The sequence below is a fragment of the Tachyglossus aculeatus genome, chromosome 16, assembly GCF_015852505.1.
Source record: "Tachyglossus aculeatus isolate mTacAcu1 chromosome 16, mTacAcu1.pri, whole genome shotgun sequence".
NCBI lineage: Eukaryota > Metazoa > Chordata > Mammalia > Monotremata > Tachyglossidae > Tachyglossus > Tachyglossus aculeatus.
The window spans coordinates 29,567,477-29,593,712 of record NC_052081.1 but is presented as its reverse complement, the minus strand read 5'-3'; the positions used below and the strand labels follow the sequence as shown (position 1 = coordinate 29,593,712).

At 45.3% G+C, this 26,236-nt stretch overlaps 2 protein-coding genes across 3 annotated transcripts in view; one reads left to right on the top strand and one right to left on the bottom strand.

Annotated features, from left to right (window-relative positions):
• AFAP1L2 (actin filament associated protein 1 like 2) overlaps positions 1-26,236 on the bottom strand; it is a 169,009-nt gene that overhangs the window by 30,311 nt on the left and 112,462 nt on the right. The gene's annotated exons all lie outside the window — the stretch shown is intronic.
• Positions 378-24,962, top strand: VWA2 (von Willebrand factor A domain containing 2). The gene is made up of 13 exons (XM_038758281.1): positions 378-435; positions 4,683-4,757; positions 6,030-6,163; positions 8,734-8,843; positions 12,238-12,432; positions 13,001-13,134; positions 13,603-13,735; positions 15,943-15,998; positions 16,233-16,340; positions 18,297-18,875; positions 20,044-20,595; positions 22,014-22,136; positions 22,691-24,962. Exons 1-13 carry the CDS (start codon positions 384-386, stop codon positions 22,804-22,806), a joined length of 2,367 nt encoding a protein of 788 aa, XP_038614209.1. The 5' UTR covers positions 378-383; the 3' UTR covers positions 22,807-24,962.

Sequence of the window (26,236 nt, the reverse complement as noted above, 5' to 3'; positions counted from 1 at the left end):
CTTTATTCGTGTCTGGTAATTAGAAATGGAAAGTAAGTCCTTTACAATAATAATAATAATGATGGCATTTGTTAAGCGCTTACTATGTGCAAAGCACTGTGGTAGAGGTATAGGCTACTTATGGTATAGGTCAGTGGTGTTTTGAACAGAAAAGTTAAGAGCCTTAGGAATCCACAGGGAACTGCCATGCATGCTCAAATATGCCAGCCTAGTAGTCACAGGAGTAGGAGCTGTTTTGAAAAGGAAGATTGGTGAGGAAAACAAAAACGGTCACAATTTTAAAGTATGTAGAGTGGATAGGATAGTCTCTTCCACTTCAGCACTATGGTATATGGAGTATGGAATAATTTTAACTCTTCTGTTTTATTTGCAGCCTGATCAACATGGTCTCCTTTCTGTGGTTGGAAGCTTTCTGTGTTTCCCTGTTTTCCCAAGGTATGTTGCTTTCCATTTGTTCTACTTAGTAATGATGATAATAATAATATTGTTGGTCGGATTTGTTAAATACTGTACTAAGAGCTGGGGTAAATATACTATACACAGATTGGACACAGGCCCGGTCCCACAGGGGATTCACACTCTGAGGGAGGGAGAACAGCTATTGAGTTCACATTTTATAGATGAGGAAACCTAGCATAGAGAAGCTAAGTGACTTGTCCAAGGTTAAACAGCAGACAAGTGGTGGACCTGGGATTAGAACCCAGATCCTCTTCATTCATTCATTCAATCATATTTATTGAGCACTTACTGTATGCAGAGCACTGTACTAAGCACTTGGAGAGTACAGTACTGCAATAGAGACAATCCTTGCCCACAATGGGCTTACAAATCTGTACCTCTGATTCCCAGGCCCATGATTTTTCCACTGCACTGTTTCTCTGAAATATTTTATTCCAGAATTTCAAGTAAGACAAACCATCCATAGGCATGGGGAGACTGAGCACACTGAAAAAAGCAGAAATGAGTCATAGCAGTAGTAGTAATAAATATGGAGACAGTGAGGCCTAGTGAATAAAGCATGGGTCTGGGAGCCAGATGACCTGGGTTCCCACCCTAACTCTCCACTTGTCTGCTGTGTGAACTTGGGCAAATCACTTAACTTTTCTGTGCCTCAGTTTCCTCAACTACAAAATAGGGGTTCAGTACCCGTTTTCCCTCTTCCTTAGACTGTGAACCCAATATGGGACAGAGACTATATCCAGCCTGATTATAATTTTCTCCAGTCCTTAGAACAGTGCCTGACACAAGGTAAACACTTAACAAATACCAAAATTTATTATTCATTTTTTATGGTATTTAAGTGCTTACTACAGACAGCTACTATCCACTAGACCACATTGCTCTTGGCCTTCTCTGTGACCTTGGGCAAGTCACTTAACCACCCTGGACCTCAGTGTCCTTATCTGTAAAATGTGAATTGTAGTTCCTGCCTCTCCCTCCTTTACAGAATAAAATGACCCAATATAAATGTGCTTTGAAAAAAATGAAAACACTATTGAAATTCATGACAAGATTATCAGTTGGCTCCTTTTCTAGCTGCTGTCTTGTGTTGTATTCCAACTTAGGCTCTTTGCTCCTCCAGTGCAAACCTGCTGGAAAGTATTGTACTCTCGACTCACACATTTTTCCCCCATCTGGAATGCTCTTCCCCTCTTTCCCTTCCCCTTAGCTTCATTGAGCTTTGACCCATGCCCCAGAACTCTTCTAATTATACACCTCTTCCAGGAAGCATTCCCTAACTAATCCTCCTAACAAGTAACCCTCTCCTCCCAGTCAGTTAAGCCCATTAGCCACCTTTGTACCTGTAGACTTATCTTTTAATCATTTCTCTTCTTGTCTATTGCTTATATTTATCTCTCACTCTTAACTATGGTATACTCATCATTTTATGTCTATTGTCTAGCCCATTAAACTGTAAGCTCTCCAGGAGACAGGATCACACCTTGCGATCACATCTTGTTTCTTTAGTGTGTTCCCCAAAGTCCTGGAGCCGTGCTCAGCGCACAGTAAGTGCTCAGTAAATGCTTTTGATCTTGAAGTTGTGGGTCACTTAGGGATTGGGGCGGTGTCCTAAAAGGCAGTATCCTTAAGAATTGTTTTGCAGATTCAGTAATCAGTCAATAAATGGCATTTGAGTGTTTACTATGGGCAGAGCACTGTACTAAGCACTTGGAAGTACAGTCCAATAGAGTTGGTAGGCATGCTCTCTACCCATAAGCAGTTTAGCATGCCTTGGCAATCCCACTGGGCAGCTTCCCCAAAAGAAGTGATAATCTGCTCTCAGCTCTACTTTCATAGTGAGCTCCATTAGGGTTCATGCTCTGGGAGAGCTTAAGAAGCTTATATCCAACAACCTACCCAATTGAAAGCGTCTCAGGTCACTTTGCTATTCAGGCAGGAGCCCAGTTTTGGTGGTGGTAGTTGTTTTGGTACTTATTAAACACTTAATATCTGCCAAGGGCTGTACTAAGCACTGGGATAGAGAGAAGATAGAGGCAGCAGCAGTGTGGCTTAGTGGAAAGAGCACGGGCTTCGGAGCCATAAGTCATGGGTTCTAATTCCGGCTTCGCCACTTGTCAGCTGTGACCTTGGGCATGTCACTTAACTTCTCTGTGCCTCAGTTCCCTCATCTGTAAAATGGGTATGAAGACTGTGAGCCCTACATGGGACAACTTGATTACCTTTTCTCTACCCCAGCACTTAGAACAGTGCTTGGCACATAGTAAGCACTTAAAAAAATACCAACATTCTTCTTCTTCTTCTTATTATTATTATTATTATTAGAAGACAATCAGGCTGGATGCAGTCTCTGTCCCACATGGGACTTATAGTGTAGGTAGGAGGGAGTAGGATTTTATCCCCATTTTATGGCTGAGGAAACTGAGGCAAAAAGAATATAAAGTAACTTGTCCAAGGTCCCACAGCATTGGCAGGGCCAGGATTAGAGCTCAGGTTCTGTAACTTCAAGCCAAGTGCTCTTTCCACTAGGCCACACTACTTCTCTGAATTTTTTTTAGTAGGAGGTGGAGGAGATAACTCTCACTCCCTTCCTTCCTTCCTTCCTTCCTTCCTTCCTTCCTTCCTTCCTTCCTTCCTTCCTTCCTTCCTTCCTTCCTTCCTTCCTTCCTTCCTTCCTTCCTTCCTTCCTTCCTTCCTCTGTCTCTCTGTCTCTCTCTCTCTCTCTCTCTGTCTCTTTACTGGTACAGTAAGAAGGCTCTTTACCTCTGCAGGGCCCATATTCCTCAATTAAGATAATGGGAAAGTAAGTCAGGGATGTGGGAGAGATTATCTGTTTTTCGAAGTAGTTTTCCAAAGTAAATTTTAGTTCATGGCTTTAAGTCTCTATTCAAATTCCCTTTCATGCATTCTTTTCAATTGTACCTCATATTAAAATATCATTTGTTAGACGTGTAATCGGAGTTTTATGGGGTTTCAAAGTACTCAGGCAGATTTTCCTTTTGGATTCTGGCCTGATTCTGCATCGCTCAATCAGTGGAATTCATTGAGTGTTTCTGTGTGCAGTGCTGTACTACCAAGCTGTGCTTGGTAGAGTGTAATACAATAGAATTGGTAGACAGAATCTCTGCCCTTAAGCTTACAGTCTAGAGGAGGAGACAGACGTTTAAATAACCTACAGATGGGAGAAGTGGCAGATACAAGGATATGTACATAAGTGCCGGGCTGGAAACAGAGTGAAAAAGTGTTTAATGTTGCACAGATAAGTGCATTGGCAATGCAGAGGGGAGGCTAAGTAGGGTGGGAAAATGAGAGGTTAGTCAGGGAAGGGCTCTTGGAGGACATGTGATTTTAGTAGGGCTTTGAAGGTGGGGGGAATGGGGATGGGAGAGGGCTGAACATTCTATCGGATATGAAGCAGGAGAGAGTTCCAGGCCAGAGAGAGGACGTGGGCTAAGGGTTGGTGGTGAGGCAGATGAGCTCAAGGAACAGTAGGTTAAAGGAGTTAAAGGAGTGAAGTGTGCTGGCTGTATTGTAGTTGGAAATCAGTGAGGTAAGGTAGGAAAGGGAAAGGTGATTGAGTGCCTTAAAGCTGATTGTAAGGAGTTTGTGTTTTGATGCAGAAATGGATGGGCAACCATTGGAGGGGGGAACATGGACTGAATATATATATATATTTTTTTAAGAAAAATGATTTGCATAGGAGAGTGAAGTATGGCCTGGAGAGAGGAGAGGCAGGAGGCAGGGTGGTCAGTGAAGAATCTGAGGTAGTCAAAATGGAATATAAGTGCTTGGATCAGCATGGTACCTGTTTGGATGGAGAGGAAGGCGTGGATTCTGGAGATCTTGCCGGGGTAGAACTGGCAGGATTTGGTGACAGACTGAATATGCAGGTTGATTGAGAGAGATGAGTTGAGGATAATTCCAGGGTTATGGGGTTGTGAATGCCTGTTTTGATAAAGGGTTACTTACACTTCTAGGTATTTTAGCAAGGTGACTCCTATCTAAAGTAAATCCAAGTTGGGCAGTTGAGAAAATAGATGAGAACTCTCAACTTTCCCACTAGCAGTGCAAATCATTGAACAGAAATCAGGTTTGATTCCCCAGAATTATTTTCTCACTTATTGGTGTGTGCATCATATCTGGAGGATTAGCATTTCTCACCTGACTTGTAAGATTTTTTTTATGAATAGCATGTAACATTTTTTATGTGTTTATTTCCATAGTGTTCCTGTCCCAGTGTATTCAGGAACTCCATGCCAGCAAGGAGACGATTATGAAGATTTCAGCAGCTGCTCAATGTAAGAAGATTGTATTTAAGCCAGGAAAGACAACCCCTCAGACCATGGTTCTGTTTTGCGGTGACTGAAAGAATAACGGGACATTGCTTCCTAAAGTGGAAGTTGCTAGTAACTAATTAGGCTTCCCTGGGGACAGTGTGATTCCAACTTGATTTTACAAGAGGAGGAAATACAGTGGAGAAAGCAGTCAGTACAGCTATGTGGCATAGTGAAAAGAGCACTGACCTTTGTGACATGGCCAAGCTACTTAACCTCTCTGCCTCAGTTTCCTCTCCCTTCCTATTGCCTCTTAGATTTTGAGCCCCACAAGAACAGGCACTATGTCTGGTCTAATTATCTTGCCCCACCCCAGGACTTAGCATAATACGTGCTTAAGTAAATACCCAAAATAATTAGTGATTCCCAGACTTTCACAAAATTATTCCTGAGACTTGTAATTTTGGACAGTTTCAGTCACCCTTCTGAAGTGGTGGTGGTTCAGCAGATGATACAATTCATGCTGCCATTGTGGCTACTTCGGATGTTTTGTCAAGATGGTTAAAAAGCAGACTGGCCACTGGGACCTGCCCCATCACGTCTCCCTCTCATTCTGCTGAGTGGCTATAATTGAGACTACACAGGCCTGTGGCAAGAAATCTTTACATTTTTGCAACTGTCCTAATTGACCAAGTCAAGTCTTCAGGAGACACATGTGGCTCTGAGTGTTTCTTTGACTGCAAAGAGAGGGAATATCTGAAGCAGGAAACCTTGAGCCTAATCTCTCTCACTTTATATCAGGTTTGTACTGTAACAGAGGCATCTGTGGTAACAAGCAGTTATACCCCAGCTAGATGACCTAAGGCCTATACCTGTCCACCCCTCTGCCCACCTCCTTTAGCATCGTGGTACAGAGAAACAGTATGAAAGGGGCAATCGCCAGGGAGAGGAAAATCAATTCCAGTACACAAGACTCTTCCCAGATAAAAACCTTTACCATTTTCCCAGCTCAGGTACACATAGGAGACTAGCCAAGTGTCTAACCTGGTGAAAGTGGGGCTGGCAAACCTATTTCTGAGCTTTGCCCCAATCCTATCATATTTAAAGTTCATCTGTCTTTCCCTCTCCTTCTTCACCTTCCCTCTCTCTGTGTCCTGCTCCTTCTCTTGCTCTCTAAATTGGTAAGGGAGCGCAGCCATGAGGTGATAAATGTGTTTCCAGAATTCCAACTTCTCCCTAGACTTAGGCTGCTCTGGGCTTGGTTGACTGACCCTGTGTCTCCACCATCTCTTACAGTGATGCAGTGCTCAGCCGCTGTGGACATCTTATTTCTGTTGGACGGCTCCTACAGTATTGGGAAAGGGAGCTTTGAAAGAGCCAAATACTTTGTGGTTAAATTGTGTGATGCCTTGGACATCAATCCAGATAGGGTGAGTACAAATGCTTTTTGACTTGTAAAGTGAGGCACGGTCTCTTTCAAACCCTGACCAGAGACCCCTTAACTCAAATTCCTAAGAAAGTACACCCAGCACTTTAGTAGCCAAGTTAACCAGCAGCTGCATTCTTGGTCAGTAAGACTCCTGGTAAATTCTCACCCCAGTCAGTAGCTGCGGTTGGGGGCTGGAGACCGCAGCCCCTCTTGTTTTCGAAATGTGGGGTTTTTACTAGGAAAGCTACAATTACTTGAGTTCAAGGTGCCAATTGACTACTATATGAGCAAGGATGTGGTTTCCTGAACTAACATTCCTCAATTAATCCTAGAGAAACCGGCAGGATTTAGGGGGCACAGGTGGCTTTTAATTAGTGTGGGTTTCTGTGGTCAAATACCTTCACTGGAGAAAGGAACGGTCGCGTTACCAAAGTGCAAGATGTAGCCTTACTGAGGTCTTCAGGAAGACCTGAACACGGGAACTAGCATGCTGGCACTCTGCAGCCCTCATAAACCTGAAATTGGACCGCATACAGGGTTGGAAGTGTTGGAACTCTTTTGGGGCCTCTTTCCCTGGCTAGTCAGAGCCATCTCTCAGAATCAAATAAAAGCCAAGACAGGCAAATGCTGCCATATGCAGAGCTTGGCAGAGCATTCATGAGAGCCTGGAAGCTGTGGAGAGTGGGAGAAGGCTTGCGACTGGAGCAATGATCTGTCTGCAGGCAGGCTCTAAGCAGGGGCAGAGATGCCATGCTCCTGGTTATCTGTGATGGAACTAGATACACGTTTAAATCTGAAGTATTGCTTTGGGCAAGGGATGATATTAAGCGAGCTTCATTGACCTGGTAAGGAGAGTTTTTACAGCTGATGCTGTGGTGTGAATAGGTTTTTGGGGGATATCCAATGCATTCCGTAAAGTAGCACTTCAGGTCACTGTATTTAGGTGTGTATTCAGCCTCTTTCCCTTTCTGGCCCTTTCCATGTGCCTTCATCAAAAGAAGAAGCCGTGGGGTCCGAGGGGATGGATCCAGAGGAATCTCACCTATATTTAGGGCCAGGTGAGCCGTTTGGGCATGTCTACCCCTCTATTCTTTAGGCTTTTGACTCTCACACCTTAAACATAATAATCTTTTAGTGGCTCTGACAGAGGAGGCTTTAAGGTTTGACTGGGCTCGTATGACAGGCGGAACCATTAAACATAAATTAAGACTTTGTCGGTGCCATTTTGGAGGGGTATATTTAAGATATTTAGAGAGTTCCTTTTTGACATTTAAAGGCAAAGGAATAAACTTGTCTAATATGGTTATAACATAGCGATTATACTGTAGTTCGTCAAAGCTCCCTGTGCCTCGCTTCTGAGACACCCACTGAGCCGTTGGAGGCCGACTCTACTATTTTCTTGCCAGCTTCCAATTATATTAAGTGTCTTAACCATTGGGTGTCTAACTGAGCTCTTTCTTGGGATGTGTGAAACTGCCCCCTTTACCATGGCTTTCAGGAGACACTGCTTCCTTATGCAAGCAGCATGTTGCAAAATACCTAGCACCCCAATACCACTTGGGTACATTTCTCCCCAGATAGTGGTTATTGGTCTTGGGGATCTTTTTTTCCCCAATAATATTTGTTATGCGCTTATATGTGTCAAGCACTTTACTAGCACTGGGGTAGATACAAGATAATTAGGTCAGACACAGTCCCTATCCTATGTGGGCTGTCTAAGTAGTGGGGAGAACTCTCTCAGTCTTCCTTCTATAGGCTGCTTTAATTTTCTTTCTCTTAAGGGTGGCCAGAAACTTCTCCTCCTCCTGGACTCCATCTTGAATGGCCCTGAGAGTCTCCGGATTAGCTGGGCGGTTGACCTGAGCAGGTTAGGCATGGAGGTCGAGCACAGCGCCTTCATCCACAGCCAGGAATCTAGCACTAGGGGCCTCTGGAGTAAATGAACCAAAAGAAAGGGAAGCAGGAGGGCGAGCTGAGATCTAATCAGGGGAAGGACAACAGGAGTCTCTGTAATCATCTCCAAGGTCTGGTGGACAGGAGTCAAGAAGGTAGCAGCGCTTGGACTGTTGGAAGGACACCAGAGGGAGGATAACACTCATCTCATACAAACACCGGGGTATGTCCAGGTTGGGACCCTCTTAATCTGTTCCTACTCCCAAACCCTAGTTTGGATGCTTCTCATCTCCATGAGGATGATGTAATATCCCCTGGTTCAGGTGAGATGACTCTGGTGTGGTGGCTGCTTCAGGCCTGAAGCCCTGAGAAGCAGCTTAAAGAAAGATGGGTTTTTTTTTTTTTTTGGATTTTTTTTTAGGTTCTAGGGCCATGGTGCAGAAGAAATGAAGATGACCTAGGCATTTCAACCCAGAAGCAGGGCTGAGGAAACACAAATCTGTGCCTGCATTCAGGTTCCCCACCCCGTGCTTACAGGCGAAGTTTGAGCCCCTGCTAATGTGGCCCATGCATTTGGAGGGGTCTGTGACAAGCCTTCCTCCTCCCCCTCATTGCTCACAAATGCACGTTGAAATCCTTGTCATCTTGCTACGCACACTGCCCTGTGTCGCCTTGCAGGTCCGAGTGGGAGCTGTTCAGTTCAGCGTGGCCCCGTGGCTCGAGTTCCCCCTGGATTCATGTTTAACCCGGCAGGAAGCAAAACACAAAATCAAGAAGATTGCTTTCAGGTACGTATGATCTGGGAAGTGCCTGGTGGGGCCTTGAGGGGACTTGGCCGTTGAGGTGAATCCAGTGCAGGGAGCGAGAGTCAGAGTGGATGGAAGATCGGTAGTCTGGCTTTCCCCTCCCACTGTTGCTCACAAGAATCTGACCCACTTGAAAGCTTCAGTGCACTTTTAAAAAGAGGGTGGGTCTGTTAATAATAATAATAATAATAACTACAATAATAATAATGGTGGTATTTTTTATCCACTTACTATGTGTGAGGCACTGTACTAAGCCTGGGATAGACATAAGGTAATTGGGTTGGACACAGACTCTGTTCCACATAGGGCTCACAGTCTTAATTTCTCATCTTTAACAGATGAAGTAACAGAGGCTCAGTCAAGTGACTTGACCAGAGTCACAGAGCAGACGCATGGCAGAGCTGTGATTAGAGCCCTGGTCCTGACATCCAGTCCTGTGCGCTATCCACTAAGCCACACTGCTTCTTTCGAGTCTGTGCTGTTTTTTTTCTATGGAGCCGGTAGTGGGTTGGAGAGTGTAGGCTGGAGAGTGTGCTTTGGAAGCTACCTGGGAACCTTTACCTCTCTCCTGAACACCAGAGAGATGATGATAGACCATTTCAGTGTGTCCGGGATTGGCTCTCAGGTTGGATTCTCAGGCTTGACCTGGAACTAAACCTCTATGTGAAAGTGCTTAGTACAGTGCTCTGCAAACAGTGAACACTCAGTAAATTGGGGAAGCAGCGTGGTTTAGTGGAAAGAGCCCGGGCTTGGGAGCCAGAGGTCGAGGGTTCTAATTCCAGCTCTGCCACTTATCAGCTGTGTGACCTTGGGCAAGTCACTTAACTTCTCTGGGCTCAGTTACCTCATCTTTAAAATGGGGATGAAGACTATGAGCCCCACATGGGACAACCTGATTACCTTGTATCTACCCCAGTGCTTAGAACAGTGCTTGGCACATAGTAAGTGCTTAACAAATACCAACATTATTATTATTATTAGTAGTAGTAGTAGTAGTAGTAGTAGTAAATGCCATTGATTAATTGCTTAACTGTGAAACAGTCTTCTAACCTCTCTCTAGTGCTGTTAAAATTATTTTTCTTAATTCTTAATTGATGTCAATGAACAGGATACAGGTTTTTACAGATAAAATGCCTTTCCAATTGTTTGAAGGAGACAACTGATCTTTTTCTATCCATAAGGGATTTCTCTGTAGCAGCTAGAGTATTTATTTGAACACTTACTGTGTTCAGAGCACTGGACTGTGAGCCCTGGAGAACATTGTAAAGGAGGAAAAGATGTGGTTCCTACCCTCAGGGAGCTAAGGAGCTATACTGCACATTAGGTGTCCTGGACAGAGTGAGGGCTCATCTTTGATCACTATTGAGAACACTGAACAAGATACCAGATTAATAGTTGGAGCCAGCATAGTCCTGAAATCTTCCACACTGGGACAGAGGAGTGTTTAGATGTACATTGTCACTTTTTCTTCACTGACTTTGAGGCTGCACAGATTGGATTTGGATTAGTCACAGATATGGTTTCATTCTGTGCAGAAAAATTTCTGAGTAGTGGTTTGAGCGTATGTTCCCGGCTATGAGCTGACATTTGACATTGAGTGAGGTTGACAGACTAACATTAGATAGTTCCATTCCAAGCCAGCAATTGTGCCCACAATGCACAAATCTGGGATTCCATCAGGCACTCATTAACTCTACCTTATAAGCCAAGTTGAAAGCCATCTGATCATTGAGTGATCTGGCTTTAACCACAGAGAGAAATATGACCCTGAGTCCTCCAGTACCATACTTTGTGTTTCTGAAGGCATTATTGGGAAACTAGAGAAAGGCCCAGGGAACAGCAGGGAGGTTGACACTGCTATGTATTCCAGCTGTGAAGTGATACCCTTAGAGTGTAGAAGCCTTAGTAGGGGACATAAACAATGAATCAGCCTATTTATTGAGTGACTGTTGGGTGTAGAGCATTGTACTAAGCACTTGGGAGATCCTTCCACTCCCTTTTGCATTATCTTGACTTACTCCCTTTATTTATCTCCCTCTCAGCCCCAAAGCACTATGTACATATCTGTAACTTTATTTACTTTGTCTGTCTCCCCCTCTAGACTGTAAGCTCATTATGGGCAGGGAGTGTTTCTCTTATATTGTTATATTCTACTCTCCCAAGCATAGTGCTCTGTACACAGTAAGTGCTCCATAAATATGATTGACTAACAATAGAGTTGATAGACACAGGGGCTTACAGTACTTCAAGTGGATGGTCATTTGTATAAAGAACCATAAGTTGCACTGCAATTAGACTAAGCCAAAAGCAGTAAAAAAAAGTCTGGTTTGCACACATTCTGTGTCTTAATTTCAACCAATTCAAACCTTCAAAGAGAAGAAAGGCAGTTGCAAATTCTGCACATTTTTGGTTCCAAACAACTGAATGCTATGTTCTAGGTCAGAAGATCCACATGCACAGTCAATAGGACCCTTTGAGAATTTCCTGGGTAGGTGGAATTTGTTAGAAATCATTGTTGACTTTCTTAACTGGCAAAAAGATATGTATGCTGATTTGTGGGTAGGGTGAAAAGAGGGAGGTTTATAAGCATCCGGACCTGTATTCATTAGAATCACTGAATGTTGAAGGGCAATCTCTCTTTGAATCAGGAAAGTGCTCAGGGGAGAAATGTGGTGGGTTTTTTTTTTTTTTTGGCTTGTAAATCCTTGGAATTTCATTCCAACCACTAATGGAGGTTGTAGGAGAAGCTGGATCCATTGGGAGATTTGACTCTAAATCAGTCCTTGGCAGGTGTTGTCAAAATCCCACAGAACACTCTTACTGGGGAAAAATAAGAGGAACAGAGACTTATGGGTGGCAGGAGCTTTTGATTTTTAGTTGTGATGAATGGAAGACTGGTGGCCTTTAGCGTGTGGTGTTGAGTTGGTTTTATCATTCTGTGAGCGGGTGGGATGCTGAACTGGGTTCTGTTTGGACACTTATCTGTGTGTGACTCACAGTTTCAGGTAGTGCAAGTCCTAGCCCTTGGCTTCCTCACAGGGGGGATATAATGGGGATCGAGTGGATTTAATCCCTCATGACTGGCATCAATCAGTCAATCATATTTAATGAGTGCTTACTGCATGCAGAGTACTCAGCTAAGTGCTTGGGAGAGTGCTATATAACACAGCTTGTAGACATGTTCCCTGCCCACAATGCGCTTAAAGTCTAGAGGGAAATGACATGATATAAATAGTGTGGTTTACTGTATGCCGTCTATTACAAGAAAAGGGGTAACTCAGACATAAGTGAAGGGGAACAAAGACAGCAGAAACATACCCTCCCTAGCTTCTTATTCCAGAATCATTAATCCCATTTTCCCTTTGGCTCCCTCAAGAGGTGGGAGCACCGAAACCGGCCTCGCTCTAAAATACATTCTCCGGAAAGGTTTTCCTGGGGGGAGAAATGCCTCCGTTCCCCAGATTCTTATCCTCATCACCGATGGCAAGTCCCAGGGAAATGTCACTGTGCCTGCTCAACAACTGAAGGACAGGGGCGTCACAGTGTTTGCTGTGGGAGTCAGGTTTCCAAGGTAAGAGCCTGTCCTGGGAGAAGGCACCGCCACACAGCTGGGACTTCCGGTAGCGAGGTGGCATGAAAACAAGAAATCTGCCCAGGTCGAGGGAACTCTGACATCAGTATTCCTGTCCTTTTCCTTTTCAAACCCCTTTCTGAACCCACTGAGTTTACCTATTGCTGAGAAGCCATCTGGATGTTGGTGGCTCAGTCCTACTCCACAATTACTATAGAAACCTGGTGGATGTGGAGGTGAAATACCCTTGTTGGGCATGATGGTGATTGGGTTGAACAGTGGAAAGCCATCAGAAAACCATCACAGGACTGTGCTCTTAGATAGCGGTCTGAAAAGGCTGGGTGGAGTTGGGAGCAAGGAGTCTTGAGGCCCACTGGGGCTCAGGTCTGAATTAGGTCCTGACTGGCTTTCTCTGTTTTTCCCTGTTTGTCTGTATTGGTCCTAACAGTGTGCAGCAATGGGAGGGGTCAAGGAGAGGAGCTAGGCAAATGGGGACTTGAAACACCACATGTGACTGAGATGAGCCATTTTGAGGTGTCTGACTCACATGTTTTGGGCTCTGCCATAGGTGGGAAGAGCTACACCTATTGGCCAGTGAGCCAAATGAGCAGCACGTATTGTTTGCAGAGGACGTGGACGATGCCTACAATGGTCTGATGAGCACCCTCACCAGCTCTACAGTCTGCAGTGTCATGTCTCCAGGTAAATCCAGTGCTCACCTTCCTGGGAATCCAGAAGACCCATCAGAGGAAAGAGAGTAGAGTGTGGCTTTGTAAGCTCAATCAATCAACTGATGATTTTTACGGAGTGCTTAGTGAGTTATTTCAGCTCTTTGGAGAGTGCGACAGTAGTGAGATGCACGTCCCCTGCCTTGAAGAGACTTACAGTGTAGAAGGGGTAGACAGACCAAAGTCATTTGCAGACAGTGAAACAGAAGGAAGAACAATGAAAAAGCGGGAAGTTCCAACCTGAGGTTGGAGACAGGGGAATCAAGAGTGAGGTACAGTTAGGTTAGCTTGGGGGAAGAATGGGTGAAGAGACCAGAAGCCAATTGTGAGAAGCTTTTGTTTAATGTGGATGGACACAGGTTTTGAGAGCAGGAGGCATGTCAGCTAAATGATGTTTTCAAGAAAATGATTCATAGTTTTTTATGTATATCGTTTACACCAGGCTGCAAGATTCAGTCTCACCAATGTGAGCGCAAGACTCTTGAAACTGTGAAGGAGTTGGCTGGGAATTATATGTGCTGGAGAGGTTCAAAGAGAACAGATACAGTGTTTTCATTTCTCTGCCCATTCTACAGGTAAGTGTCATTTCTGTGGTCCTCAGGTGTGACCTAGTGAGCTCCAAATGAAAGCGGTATCTGCAAGGAAAATGGTTGAAATAATAATAATAATAATAATAATAATGACGGCATTTATTAAGCGCTTACTATGTACAAAGCACTGTTCTAAGCGCTGGGGAGGTTACAAGGTGATCAGGTTGTCCCACAGGGGACTCAAAGTCTTAATCCCCATTTTACAGATGAGATAACTGAGGCACAGAGAAGTTGTGACTTGCCCAAAGTCACACAGCTGACAATTGGCAGAGCTGGGATTTGAACCCATGACCTCTGACTCCAGAGCCTGGACTCTTTTCCAGTGAGCCACGCTGCTTCTCTGAAGAAGCAATTCTTCAGGGTCATGTACTCTGCAGCAAAATGGATCAGAGGAGAAACACAGGGTGTGGAACCAAATGAGACTTAGGTTCTGGAAAACACTTGAAGGCAAACACTTCCAGCTATTTCTGCAGGCAGAAACCCAGTCAGTGCTTATTCTGTGTTGACCACTAATTTACTGAATGACCTTGGGTAAATCGCCTAACTTCGCTATGGCTGTTTCCTCTAATATAGTATGAGATGTGGTGCTCTATTTTTAAGAAAGAAATGGCCAACAGGCCTTAGATTTTCTATTTGAAATTGATGCACAATTGGCCATCATTTCCATGTTGTACACAAGTAGAGATAGTCACGTCATGCCACATCATCAGTAGGTGGTCTAATTCTCCTGCTTAGTTGTTTGTTTTTTTAGCTTAGGTGTAAACTTATTTTACCTTCAGAAAGACTACCTTCATTTCTGACTAGACACCATCTAGTCAGCAATACTGTTTTGTATCACTGACCCCTATTTCATAGGAGTATTTATGGAAGCAGTATGGCCTATTGGAAAGATCACTGGCCTGGAAGTCAGAGGACCAGTGTTTTAATTCTGGCTCTGCAGTTGCTTGCTATGTGACTTGGGGCAAGTCATTTAACTTCTCTGTGCCTTGGTTACTTCATCTGTAAAATGGGGATTCAATTCTATTCCCGCCAACTTAAATTGGGCGCCTATGGACAGGAACTATGTCCAACCTGATTATCTTTCAATCAGTGGAATTTATTGAGTGCTGACTATGTGCAGAGCACTGTACTAAGCATTTGGAAGAGTTCACTGTAACAAATTTGGTAGGCATGTTTCCTTCCTACAAGGAGCTTACAGTCTATCTTGTATCTACCCCAGCACTTATAACAGTGCCTAGCGCTTAGTAAGTGCTTAACAAGTACTGTTTAAAAAATCAAATATCAAGAAATGAATGCTTACAGATGGAAATGCTCCAGGAGCTGGCAGTTACCACAGACCTTCAGAGCAGTCATTTTGCAACAGACTGGAGGCTATGGAATGCTGGTCAGCTTGGGGGCTATGAATACCACATGAATAAGCACTCAATAAATACCACTGTTTGATTGGATATACTCTTGGATGAAGGACGTCATGGCCAATCCTCTGAGATATCTACTGATGTTGAAAACTCAATCATATTCGAGTATTTACTGTGTGCAGAGCACTGAACTTGGGAAAATATGCTTGGGAAAGTACAATATAAAAGAGTTTATGTTCCCTGTGGCAGGGAGCATGGTCTAATGGAAAGACCCTGGACCTGTGAGTCAGAGAATTTGGGTTCTCATCCTGACTCCGTGGGTTGCCTGCTGGTTGACCTTGGGCAAGTCATTTAACTTCTTAGTGCCTACTGTAAAATAGGGATTGAATACCTTTCCTGTCCCACCTGACTGATTTGTACTTATCCCAGCACATAGAGCAGTGCTTGATACATAGTAAGCATTAACACATACCATAAAAAAAGTCTAGAGAGGAGCTTCCAACTGCTTCTTGGAGATATTCTCACCTAATTTAAAATTGTTCCTTATGGATGGAGCAGAATATATTAAGCTTGAAAAATGGGTCAATTTTGTATGGGGAAATCCAGTGGGCTAAAGAAGTCATTTTGTTTCTAAATGACCATAATTCCAAATTTGGAGTTGCTCAGCCTCGGTTTCAGGCAGAGTTAGTCAGAGGACTTTTCAAAAAGTCTGTATGGAGCTCTTGTTTGTGTGAAGTATATAAAAACCAGTCATCTGAGTTCCTGCTTTGCTTGTATTGTTGACATTTAAGGGTTTTATGGATTATTTTCTACCAATTTTCTCTTTTCTTCTAGGTGGAAGAAAGTTTTCATAACTCATCCGGCTGTTTGTTACAGAACTATCTGTCCAGGTATATCCAGATTGTCTGTCCCAGTGTTCTTCTCATTCTGTATCCCAGGACGAAACATGGGTTTGTCCTCACTCACACAAGAGTCCCCGGTTGAGCTGGGGTTACCTCCTTGATCTCTAGGCTTTCTGAACTGACACTTGGGTGCCACACTCGGCAGTTGGGTTTTTCTCACTACAGATAGACAGCTCCGTTTGCTAATAACTATTGCCTTTCCCACACCTTCCATCCTTGTAGGTCCGTGTGATTCTCAACCCTGCCAGAACGGAGGCACCTGTGTCCCAGAGGGTTTGAATGCGTATCATTGTGTCTGCCCAGTGGGATTTGGAGGGGAGGCCAACTGTGGTAAGTGTTTGATTCCTCTGCCTGGGGGCACGTTTGGACTTTGGAAAATGTCTTTTGGGGGTACAAATTGAGTGTCTATCTGACAGTTTTATAACGACTAGTGCTTTTGAGATGTTACATGATTTGGGGAGGCAAAAGTTCCCTTAAGAAATTGAAATGTACAGACATTCAAAAATATGGAGTTCATACAATCCTTGTGCAATTCTGAACTTTAATAAGAAGCAGCAGCATGGCCTAGTGGCAAGAGCACGGGCTTGGGAGTCAGGGGTCATGGGTTCTAATCCTGCCTCTGCCACTTGTCTGCTGTGTGACCTTGGGCAAGTCACATAACTTCTCTGTGCCTCAGTTCCTTCATCTGTAAAATGGGGATTGAGACTGTGAGGCCCACGTGGGAAAACCTGATCACCTTGTATCCACCCCAGTGCTTAGAATAGTGCTTTGCACATAGCACTTAGCAAATGCCATTATTATTATTATTATTATTAACTTTTAACATACCTGTTCTTAAAAGGAAGGTTTAAATAGCATTTAAAAGAATGATTTCTAAAGGTGTTTTTTTTACAAGATTATTGGAATCAATTTAAAAACGGTGTACCTTAAATGCTAGACTTTTATTTCAGATCCATGAGTTAGGACTATGATGTTGCTAATGGTTAATTGTGGTTTATTGTTGCCTAAAGCTGAAGTCCATAACTATAATAATAATAATTGTGGTATTTGTTAAGCACTTACTATATGCCAGGCACTGTTCTGAGCTCTGGGGTAGATACAAGCTAATTGGGTTGGATAGAGTTCCTGTCCCACATAGGGCTCACAGTCTTAATCCCCATTTTACATATGAGGGAACTGAGGCACGGAGAAGTTAAGTGACTTGCCCAAGGTCACCCAGCAGACAAGTGGCAGAGCTGGGATTAGAACCCAGGTCCTTTGGACTCCCAGGTGTGGGCTATCTCCACTAGGCCAAGCTGCTTCTCCATGAGACGGAGTAGATCAAGATTGCAGCCTTGAGCCGGCTCTGTGGGGAAGATGGCCAGCCTTGCTATCTTGAGCCAGCTCCGTCAATGCCCCCATGGCTTGGAACCAAGGGGGAAAAGCCGTCAGCTTCACGCAAACAGCTTTGTGGGCAGGACAGGCAGCCAGAACTAGCCTGCCTTGTCCATAGGAGCCAAAAGGGGATCAGCAATGGAGACAAGATGTTGGCTTCACCTCTTGCCCTCAGCCAACAGGAGGATGAGGATGCTGCCTTCAACAGGGCTGGGTGGAGCAGCTCCTCTTGCCCCTGTACCAGAGCCCATCCTTCTCAAAACACCTCGATCTGCCCAGGGGTCCACTGGGGACTGAAAAGTGAGGGAAAGCCAAGAGGCCACAGTTGCCATGCCACTTTGCCACCAGTTCCACTGGTCTCAGCTACAGCGATGGAGCTGGGTCACCTAGGGATGGCACCAGTCATGGACTTGGCCAGTGGACCTGGCTGATAGGCACAGTAAAGCCTACCCACTCTGCTTTCGTCCCCATTGGCCACTGCCCAAGCCATCACCAGATTCTGATCCTTCCCCAACTAATCTCTTGCCATCCCAGGCCAGCTCTCTGAGTCATGCCATTCGCCAAGCCTAGCTGACCTTTACCTCCCTGCCCTCTGCCTCCATACTCCCAGGGAAAATTTGGCACCACTGATTGCAGTAAGATACTATGAATTTTGATGATCTTGTGCTTTTAAAACTTCTTTTTATCATTATGTGCCTCAAAAGTTATTAAAAGTTGCACAAGGACTTTATGAGCACCCTGAATGCACACAACCTTCCTTGCCAGCTACAAAGGCCATATCTGGGTAGGATTAGAATCTGGTTGGAACATTCTTTCCTTTACGGGGAAGCCACATGCTAAATATCCTGTCACTGGATGTATTGAATTTGCAGACAGAATGCACATAGGGTTTTTTTCCTTTGATTCGTTCAGCCCCCATCCTGAGCCTGGAGTGCAGCGTCGATCTCCTGTTCCTCATGGACAGCTCATCTGGCACCAGCCCGGAGGCATTCCTGCAGTCAAAATCTTTCCTGAAGCGCTTCATCCAGTCTGTCATGAGCAGGGGCTCCCCGACCGGGGTTGGAGTGTCCCAGTACAGCCAGGAGGTGGAAGTGCTTGTGCCAGTAGGAGAGCACTGGGACTCAGCTGACCTGGTGAAGGGCGTGGAGGCCCTGCACCTTGGGGAAGGAGGTGCTCTGACTGGCCGGGCCCTGTGGCATGTAGCCCAGCCTGGCTTCTGGGAGGCTTTGGACGTCACCGACGTCCTCGCTGACAAGCCACGGGTCGTGGTCCTGTTGGCTGGCACTGGTTCGCAAGACCCCGTATCTGAGGCGGCGAGATTTGCCCGAGACCAGGGCCTGTTCCTGATCGCAGTGGGCAGTGAGGCCTTGGAAACGGAGCTGCAGGAGATCACTGGCCACCCAAAGCGAACGATAACCTACTCTGACCCCCAGAACCTCCTCGACAGAATCACAGAACTTCAAAAGAAAATCTGTAGCCTCGACAGACAAGGTGAGGATGACCTGTTGCTCCCTTGGCAGCAAAGGAGTGCAAAGCCCCCTGATGAAAGGGGTTGGCTGGCTGTTATAAAGTCCTGGCTGGCGCACGAGGCCAGGAAGGGCAAGAGGGAGGTCACTCGCCAGAATTGGTGTCCCAGGTGACACGATGGGGCTGTGGTATGGTGAAAGTAGCTGTTGCACTTTCTTACAAGCTCCTGCATATGCAGTAGACAAGTCCTGCCAGCTGCAGCCTCTGGTTCTGGACCTAGTTGTGGGGACCACTGAGAAGAGCTCTGCTAACCACACCCACGCTGGCCTGGAGCGGTTTAGGAACCGGTTGCTGGCAATCAGGCAGATAAGTGGGATCTGTTGAGTAATTACTGTGCACAGAGCACTGTGCTCAGTCCTTGGGAGACTACAGTAGAGTCAATCCAAGATCTCTGTCCTCAAGAGGCTTTACACTCACACCTGTCTTGTTTCCCCCTCTCCATTCTTCAACGAGGCAGTTGGGAGGATCAAGGCCACTCCCCCCTGGAATAGACATTCATTGTCAAAGTGCAAAAGGAGGGAAATGCAGGCAGAAATAGACTTGCTGAAGACAAATTTTACCAGATTTTGTAAAGGGATACATAGTATTGTGCCAGTCAAAATCTTGAAGATACTGAAATCCAGGCCTTTTTCAGATCCACTTTTAAACCCAATTAGTATTTTTTGGAGCCAGAGTATCCATCTCTGTAGCTTTTTTAGGCTGCAGGACCTCTGTGTAGCTGTAGGGGGTCTATCGGACAGCCAGCTGCTCTTGGATATTATATAAATGAAACTGGATGTGAGTGGGGTGAAGGCCTTCAGTGTTCCACAGGATATGTGGAACTCAGCAGAGCTGAAGGGGCCGCCTTCCCACTGCTTGACGGTAGAAATGAAGAAGATGGTCTCCGCTGGAGGGGCTGCTAAAGAAACTCTCCTGACGAAGTGGGAACCCATTTCCTCAATACTCCAAGCTCATCTCCTCTGTAAGAAAAGGGAACAGCAGAGTTGGGAAGCCAAACTTGACAGGAGGACCTGTAGGTTTAGGGGGGTGGAAGACTGAAGTCCCATTCAGACCTGGAGGGGGGTGCGCTGCAGGGATTGGGTCACATGCTTCTCTCCGGTGACAAAGCCTTGCACATCTGCTCTTCCTGCAGCCTGTCAGGTTCCATCGCTGGATCTGGTCTACCTGGTGGATGCCTCGGCTGCAGTGGGAAGCGAGAATTTCACCCACACGCGGAATTTTGTAAGAAGCAGCTCCCTGCGGTTTGACATCAACCGCGACGTAACCCAGATCGGGCTGGTGGTGTTTGGCCGCCGGATCCAAACGGTGTTTGCCCTGGACACCTACCCGACCGGGTCGGGTGTCCTGGAGGCGGTCAGCCAAGTGCCATTTGTCGGTGGGGTGGGCTCGGCCGGCACCGCCCTTCTGCATGTATACGATGAGGTGATGACTGTTCAGAAGGGAGCCCGGCCCGGGGTGAGCAAGGCAGTGGTCCTGATTACAGACGGGACAGGAACTGAAGATGCTGTCGTCCCGGCTCAAAAGCTCAGAAGCAACGGCGTGTCAGTGCTCGTGATTGGGGTTGGGCCTTTTCAGAAGGAGGCCCTTCTCAGAATTGCGGGGTCTCCCAGCTATCTGGTCCAGGCTTCCTCCTACAAAGACCTCAAGAGCTATGAAGACTCATTCATTGACAGAATCTGTGAAGGTGAAGTGCTTTCTAACATTTTTAGCTCTGAGAATATTACTTCCTAGTAATATTCCAAAGCAGTTAGCCTAATTGGCTCTAAAATAATCCTATTATGGGTCCTGAAGTCTGCTACCTGAAAGCAGATAGGACCCATTTTATGGTTGTTGTTTTAATTGTTTTTCTGTCCATGACAGGTTCCTGTCTTGTGGCGCTAACCTTTTGTTGGAGTGTATTTATCAATCTGTATTGACTCTGTACATTGCAGAGCACTGTACAGGGCATGGGAGAGCATGTACAGCACTGTACTGAGCCTGAGGGAGCACCCGGTATAAGTAGAAATCAGGCCATGCTGTTACAGAGTTTACAATCTAGTGCTCTGTTCCAACTTTTCTAGTTTGGCTAGGCATTGTTTTAATACTTCAGTGATTTGCCTATCACGTTATGTTGCTAGGGAAATTACGAAGGTATATATATTGTTTTCCTTTCTCCCCTCCTAGTGACAAATTCTCCTTATCCCTAGATTAGAGAGTGGCAGAGTGTTTTGGAAAAGAGGAGCCATGGAAGAGTCAACACTTGGCTGGAACTTGCTTTTGAAACAGAAAACTTGGCACTTCAGTCTGTCCAGATGTTTGGAGAAACTGGAAATGCCTCCTGGCCCTCGATGTGGGTGGGGGACGTGTAGCCAAGATCAGGTCTTAGGTCCCCTCAGAGGAGCTCATTTTCCATTGCCTCACAGCCCCGGCTCCCTGGGCAAGTAGGAGGAATCGGGGAACAGGTGTCTGTACCCTGAGCCAAGATGGCTATGTTTTTCCTCAAAGACAGATAGAGAAGCATATGCTGAGTGCGTTAGGATGGCTCGTCTCGCTGGCAGTCCTCCGATCGGCTGCGGTGGCTCCGTCACCCTGGGGCTCCACACTGATGTTGGGCTCTGGGATCTGTTATTAGTCCTCCTGAGGCAGGAAGAGTGGAGGCCTTCTAGAAAAGAGCAGGCCCAACCTTGGCTGTGTCTTCAGAGAAGGCAGAAACATTGTGCACTTGGGGCTGGGGTCTATACAGTGGGAAATGGCACTTACATTAAACCAAGTGACTTGGCAATGCCACTATCCATCCTTCCTTCAGCGTTACCTTGTCCCTGTAGGCGTGAAAATTGGTTTAACACAAGCCAGTGGAAGTATTCCAGATGGCTCATTGACTTGTTCTTTTTGTTGTAAGCAGTATGTTTTTGTCTCTAGGAAATCCATGACTTTTGAGAGCCCCAAAGGGTGTTTTGACTTGGTCCATACCTAGTCCAAGGGAGCACTGAGGTCTTGCACTCCTGCCATCCCTCTGGGGCCTGGCCTGTTACCAGCAGGGCCACTTTCACAGCCTGGGACTTGTTGTCACCTGTCTTCCCCTCTCTCTCCATCCGTGTGACCTGATGGTGCTTTCTCCACCAGAGGCCAAGCAGCCAGTGAACCTGTGCAAGCCCAGCCCATGCATGAATGATGGTGTCTGCATTCTGTACGATGGCAGCTATCGATGCGAGTGCAGAGGCTGGGAAGGGCCCCACTGCGAGAACAGTAAGGACCAGGGGAACCCTCATATCTGCCCTCTATTCCTCTCTCTTTAAGAAGTTGGGCTGCAGAGGGCTGATCTCAGGAGAGAAAGAGCATGGCCAAGTGGAATGAGCAAGGGCCTGGCAGTCAGGGTCCTGGATTCTACTCCACCACTTGCCTGTTGTGTGGCCTTGGACAAGTCACTAAATTTTTCTATGCCTCCATTTTCTCATCTATAAAATGGGGATTCAGTACATGTTCTCCCTTCTTAGACGGTGAGCCCCATATGGGGCAGAGACTGTGTCCAACCTGTGTCTACTATATCTACCCCAGCACTTAGTACAATGCTTGGCACACAGTAAGCACTAAAATGCCATTATCATTATATTATTAAGTCTGGGCTTTCATATGTGATATAGTTTTAGAAGCTGGGTTCTCCCAAAGGAGGCCATTTGGGCCACCAGGAGTCAATATGTAAATATTCATGGAAATGACTCCAGGCAGGGATTTTTCATGACTTTTGAACTGGCCATGAAAACTGAAATTCAGGGAGGTGCTGTGTTTTGTGCTTTCCACAGAGATTTTAAGAGGTGACACTCCCGGGCCACACGGTTTGCACCTACAGCAAGTGGGCTGGCAGCAGCTATCTAGACCAAGGCACCTCCAGAAAAGGCACTCGTACCTGAGGATCTGAACTGACAGAAACTTCTGGATGGCTCCTGGTCACACATGTCTGTCCTGTGGATTTTTGTCACAATGTCATCTTCTAGCCAGTAGCCTCCAGAAACCGGATCTTGTCTGGTGCATGCGTGGTCATGGAGCCGGAGACCGAGCTGCGTGAAAACCCTGTGGCGGCAGAATAATTCTCCGGCATCCAGAGCCTTTTTACAAAACGTATTCTGTATGTATATAAATTTAAGCACATATTTATTGTCGGTATCTAGAACACTCCTCGTCCAAAATTCTTGGGAGCATTTCATGTCTCTCATTGGTTATCTGAAAGGATCTCTCCGCAGGCTGGTGTTGTTGGACATATTTGTGGCTTTGGTAGAGGTCTGCATAGGGCAGTGAGCCCTGTTAGATTTTGGCAGTGGTTGTGGTGGTGTTGGTGTGGGGAAGGGGAGAGAAGGTTTCCCTCTGCCCTCCTCTTTTATATTTGTAATTCTCTTTCCTTGCTTAGTGCCACTCTCTCTGGAGACTGAACCTCTTGGCTAAGCAGGGAACCAAGAAATGTTCATTTAAAGGAGCAGTGTCAGCCCTCTCTGCAGGACAACTTTGAATTGTTAAGCCAAAAATAGCAGCCCTTAGACTTTGGATTAGAAAAACATGGATTTTTCACCAATGAGATCATTTGCATATTAGTCCACCCTGTTTAAATATGAAAATCTTGACATAAAATATACTATGCAAACATCCTAATTGAAAAAAAAAAACTTTTCATGATTCAGCCTTCCCCACCAGAGCTGTAGCTGTTACTACGATGGTGCTGTCACCTGACACTTGACATCTGCATGTTTAGACAAAGTGAAAAAACAGCTTTGGAGAAACCCCAGTTAAGGAGCGAGGGAGTTTGTGTGTGCTGCTTGGTCAGTGGCAACGCAAGACTAGGACCTCTGTGTTCTTGAACAGTTTTGCAATGAGCAGCTGGTGCGTTGATCACCTAGTGCTGTTAGGTACTGTTGAAACCTCAAGGGTTTCCTTTGCCATTCTTTTTCCTCTTGTACTTTATTTGGGCAGGAAATTCTTAAGCGTAAGTACCTGAGGCAAAGAACTTCAAAAATATAGATCAAGATATTCAGGTGTATTTTTCAGGAGAACCAGTTGATAGTTGTTTTTTTTTTTTAAATGTAAAAGATGTAAGATTGTAGCAGGAAATGGCTTGTGGGTGCCAAGCAGAGCTGGATCCAGAACACTGTTTACTGGCTGAGAGTTTTATCAAGGCCAGCATGACAAGGAGTTGATTCAGAGCATGTCAGTTTGCTTTTTTGGCTTCAAGTTTTCCTACGTGGCTGTTTTGGTGTGGACCTTCTTTCTAAGGAGGCCTCCAAAAATGCCCCTTTTGCTCCCCCAAACTCAGAACCTTGGGACATGCAGAAAAGCCCCAAATATTTTTTTTTAGTAATTGGAGATTACAGTAGTTTTCCATAAAAGGAATTTTAAAAGCACTTTTAACTAAGATCTAAGGGAAAACCGTTGGTTCATCTGTTATTAGCTGTACCAAAAGGTTACATTAAGAACATGAATGAACTTTCCCCATAAAATTCTCCCAGACACTTCCCTCAATACCCCATTCTGTTTTGAATGCTCTACTTTGTGTAGTTAGGTCTTTAGTCTTTCATTTGAGAGCATTTTCCTCACCTTCTGACTTTTGTCTTAAAACATTCACTGAAGGTTTTCAGTGACACACAGCACTGGAGGCAGCAATATGCTAAAGATACTTTTTATTCACAATTTGTGACAGTGTTAAAGGGATGCTTTCCCTTCCCTTTCGATTTGACATTTTACTGTGTTATGTAAAGTTTATAAGGGGTCATTTTCTAGCCCAAGCTTCTTGAATGGAACAGCAGTTTTTCAGAATAAGTTTTGACTTTCAGATGCTTCCAGCAGAAAACACAGATTTTTGGCTTGTTCCTGGCCTGACTAGTACATAACAGGAAATAACCATCTGCTATGGTCTCCATAAAGATTACTGTCTAGCCTGCCTGCAGTAAGGATGGGTAAGCTTCCTCTTGGTTTCATTCACATTAGTGGAATAAGGGTGGAGGTGTGTGTATGTGTGTATTTCTTTTTTTTAAAGCATGGAAGTCTTTCCTGTTAAGGGTGTATTAAAGCCCACGTTTAAGTAAAACATTTTATAGTCTGGGCCATTTTTCTGAGTGTGTCTAAAGGGCATTGTGGTGGAAGCCAAAGTAAACATCGTTTGGTATTTTTATGCCACTAGAGATTAATGCTTTTTCTCTCCTTTTATTGGTGGCAGGGGGCTGATAGGATTTATAAGGGACTTAAGGGATGCTGGTCAAATTCCATGTCAAACAGTTTGGGGCTCATTTTTAGAAGTCTGTTCTGGAGTCAGATTTCAGCTCAGCTGTCTCTGATTCCTTTCATATTCCTGTTCTTGTTCAGGCAAAAAGCCTTTAGAGACATTTTTACTCTTTGTTGTCAGAGCTTAATTGTTGATGAGTCTAAACGCTTCCTGGGGCGGATGGGCTCAGCAGGTAAGGAATGTCTGTGGTCTCCCCTAGATGAATAGGGAAGCCCAATCCCTGTGTGTCTTCCTAGGCAGCTGCCTGCTTCTCAGGGACTACTGTGAGGGGTGTTGTCACCCTGGTTTGTGCACATCAATCTCTTATTTCCAGGCCCTCTTAGCCTCATGTCCTGTCCCACCCTGGGACTCCACATGGTTCCTGGTTGGAGTTAGAAAGATTGTCTGAATAATAATAATAATGACATTTTTTAAGTGCTTACTATGTGCAAAGCACTGTTCTAAGCATTGGGGAGGTTACAAGGTGGTCAGGTTGTCCCTCGGGGGGCTCGGTCAATCCCCATTTTACAGATGAGGTAACTGAGGCACAGAGAAGTTAAGTGACTTGCCCAAAGTCACACAGCTGACAATTGGTGGAATTGGGGTTTGAACCCATGACCTCTGACCTCTGATGGATTGGATCAAGTAAAATCAACCAGATGTATTTTTGGAGCACGCTTCCCCTTTTCTGTCTTTTTATAAAGCATTTCAGCCCCTCTCACTGGATGGACCATACTAGAGCTTGATGTAATTTGAACCTCACCAAAACTCCAACTTGGTTTAATGGGAGTCAGTTTTAGGGTTGGGTTTTTGAAGGTCCTGGTCTGCAGCAGTTCTAATTCTTAAACCTCTCCCTCCCAGACTGAGGTCCAGATGGGCATTGACCTCCAGAAAAATAGAGTTGGAGATGGGGCTTAACCCCACCCCCCCCAACCCAGCTCCAGCAGCGTGACTCCACCACTACCTAACTCCTGCCTCTTCTGGTAAGTTGAAAACATTCCTGGCTTTTGCAGCAAAGACACTAAGAAAATCAACACCTGCTTGTCCCAGTTCTCTTCTCTCTTACTTGTTCCATTTGTTTTCCAAGACCCTGCAGGTGAGC

Excerpts from the sequence above, each read along its gene's own strand:
- VWA2 (XM_038758281.1), top strand. The coding sequence starts at position 384 with ATGGTCTCCTTTCTGTGGTTGGAAGCTTTCTGTGTTTCCCTGTTTTCC. Across the intron at positions 4,758-6,029 it reads GATTTCAGCAGCTGCTCAAT|TGATGCAGTGCTCAGCCGCT; the intron begins GTAAGAAGATTG and ends CATCTCTTACAG. Across the intron at positions 22,137-22,690 it reads AGGGCCCCACTGCGAGAACA|AGATTTTAAGAGGTGACACT; the intron begins GTAAGGACCAGG and ends TGCTTTCCACAG.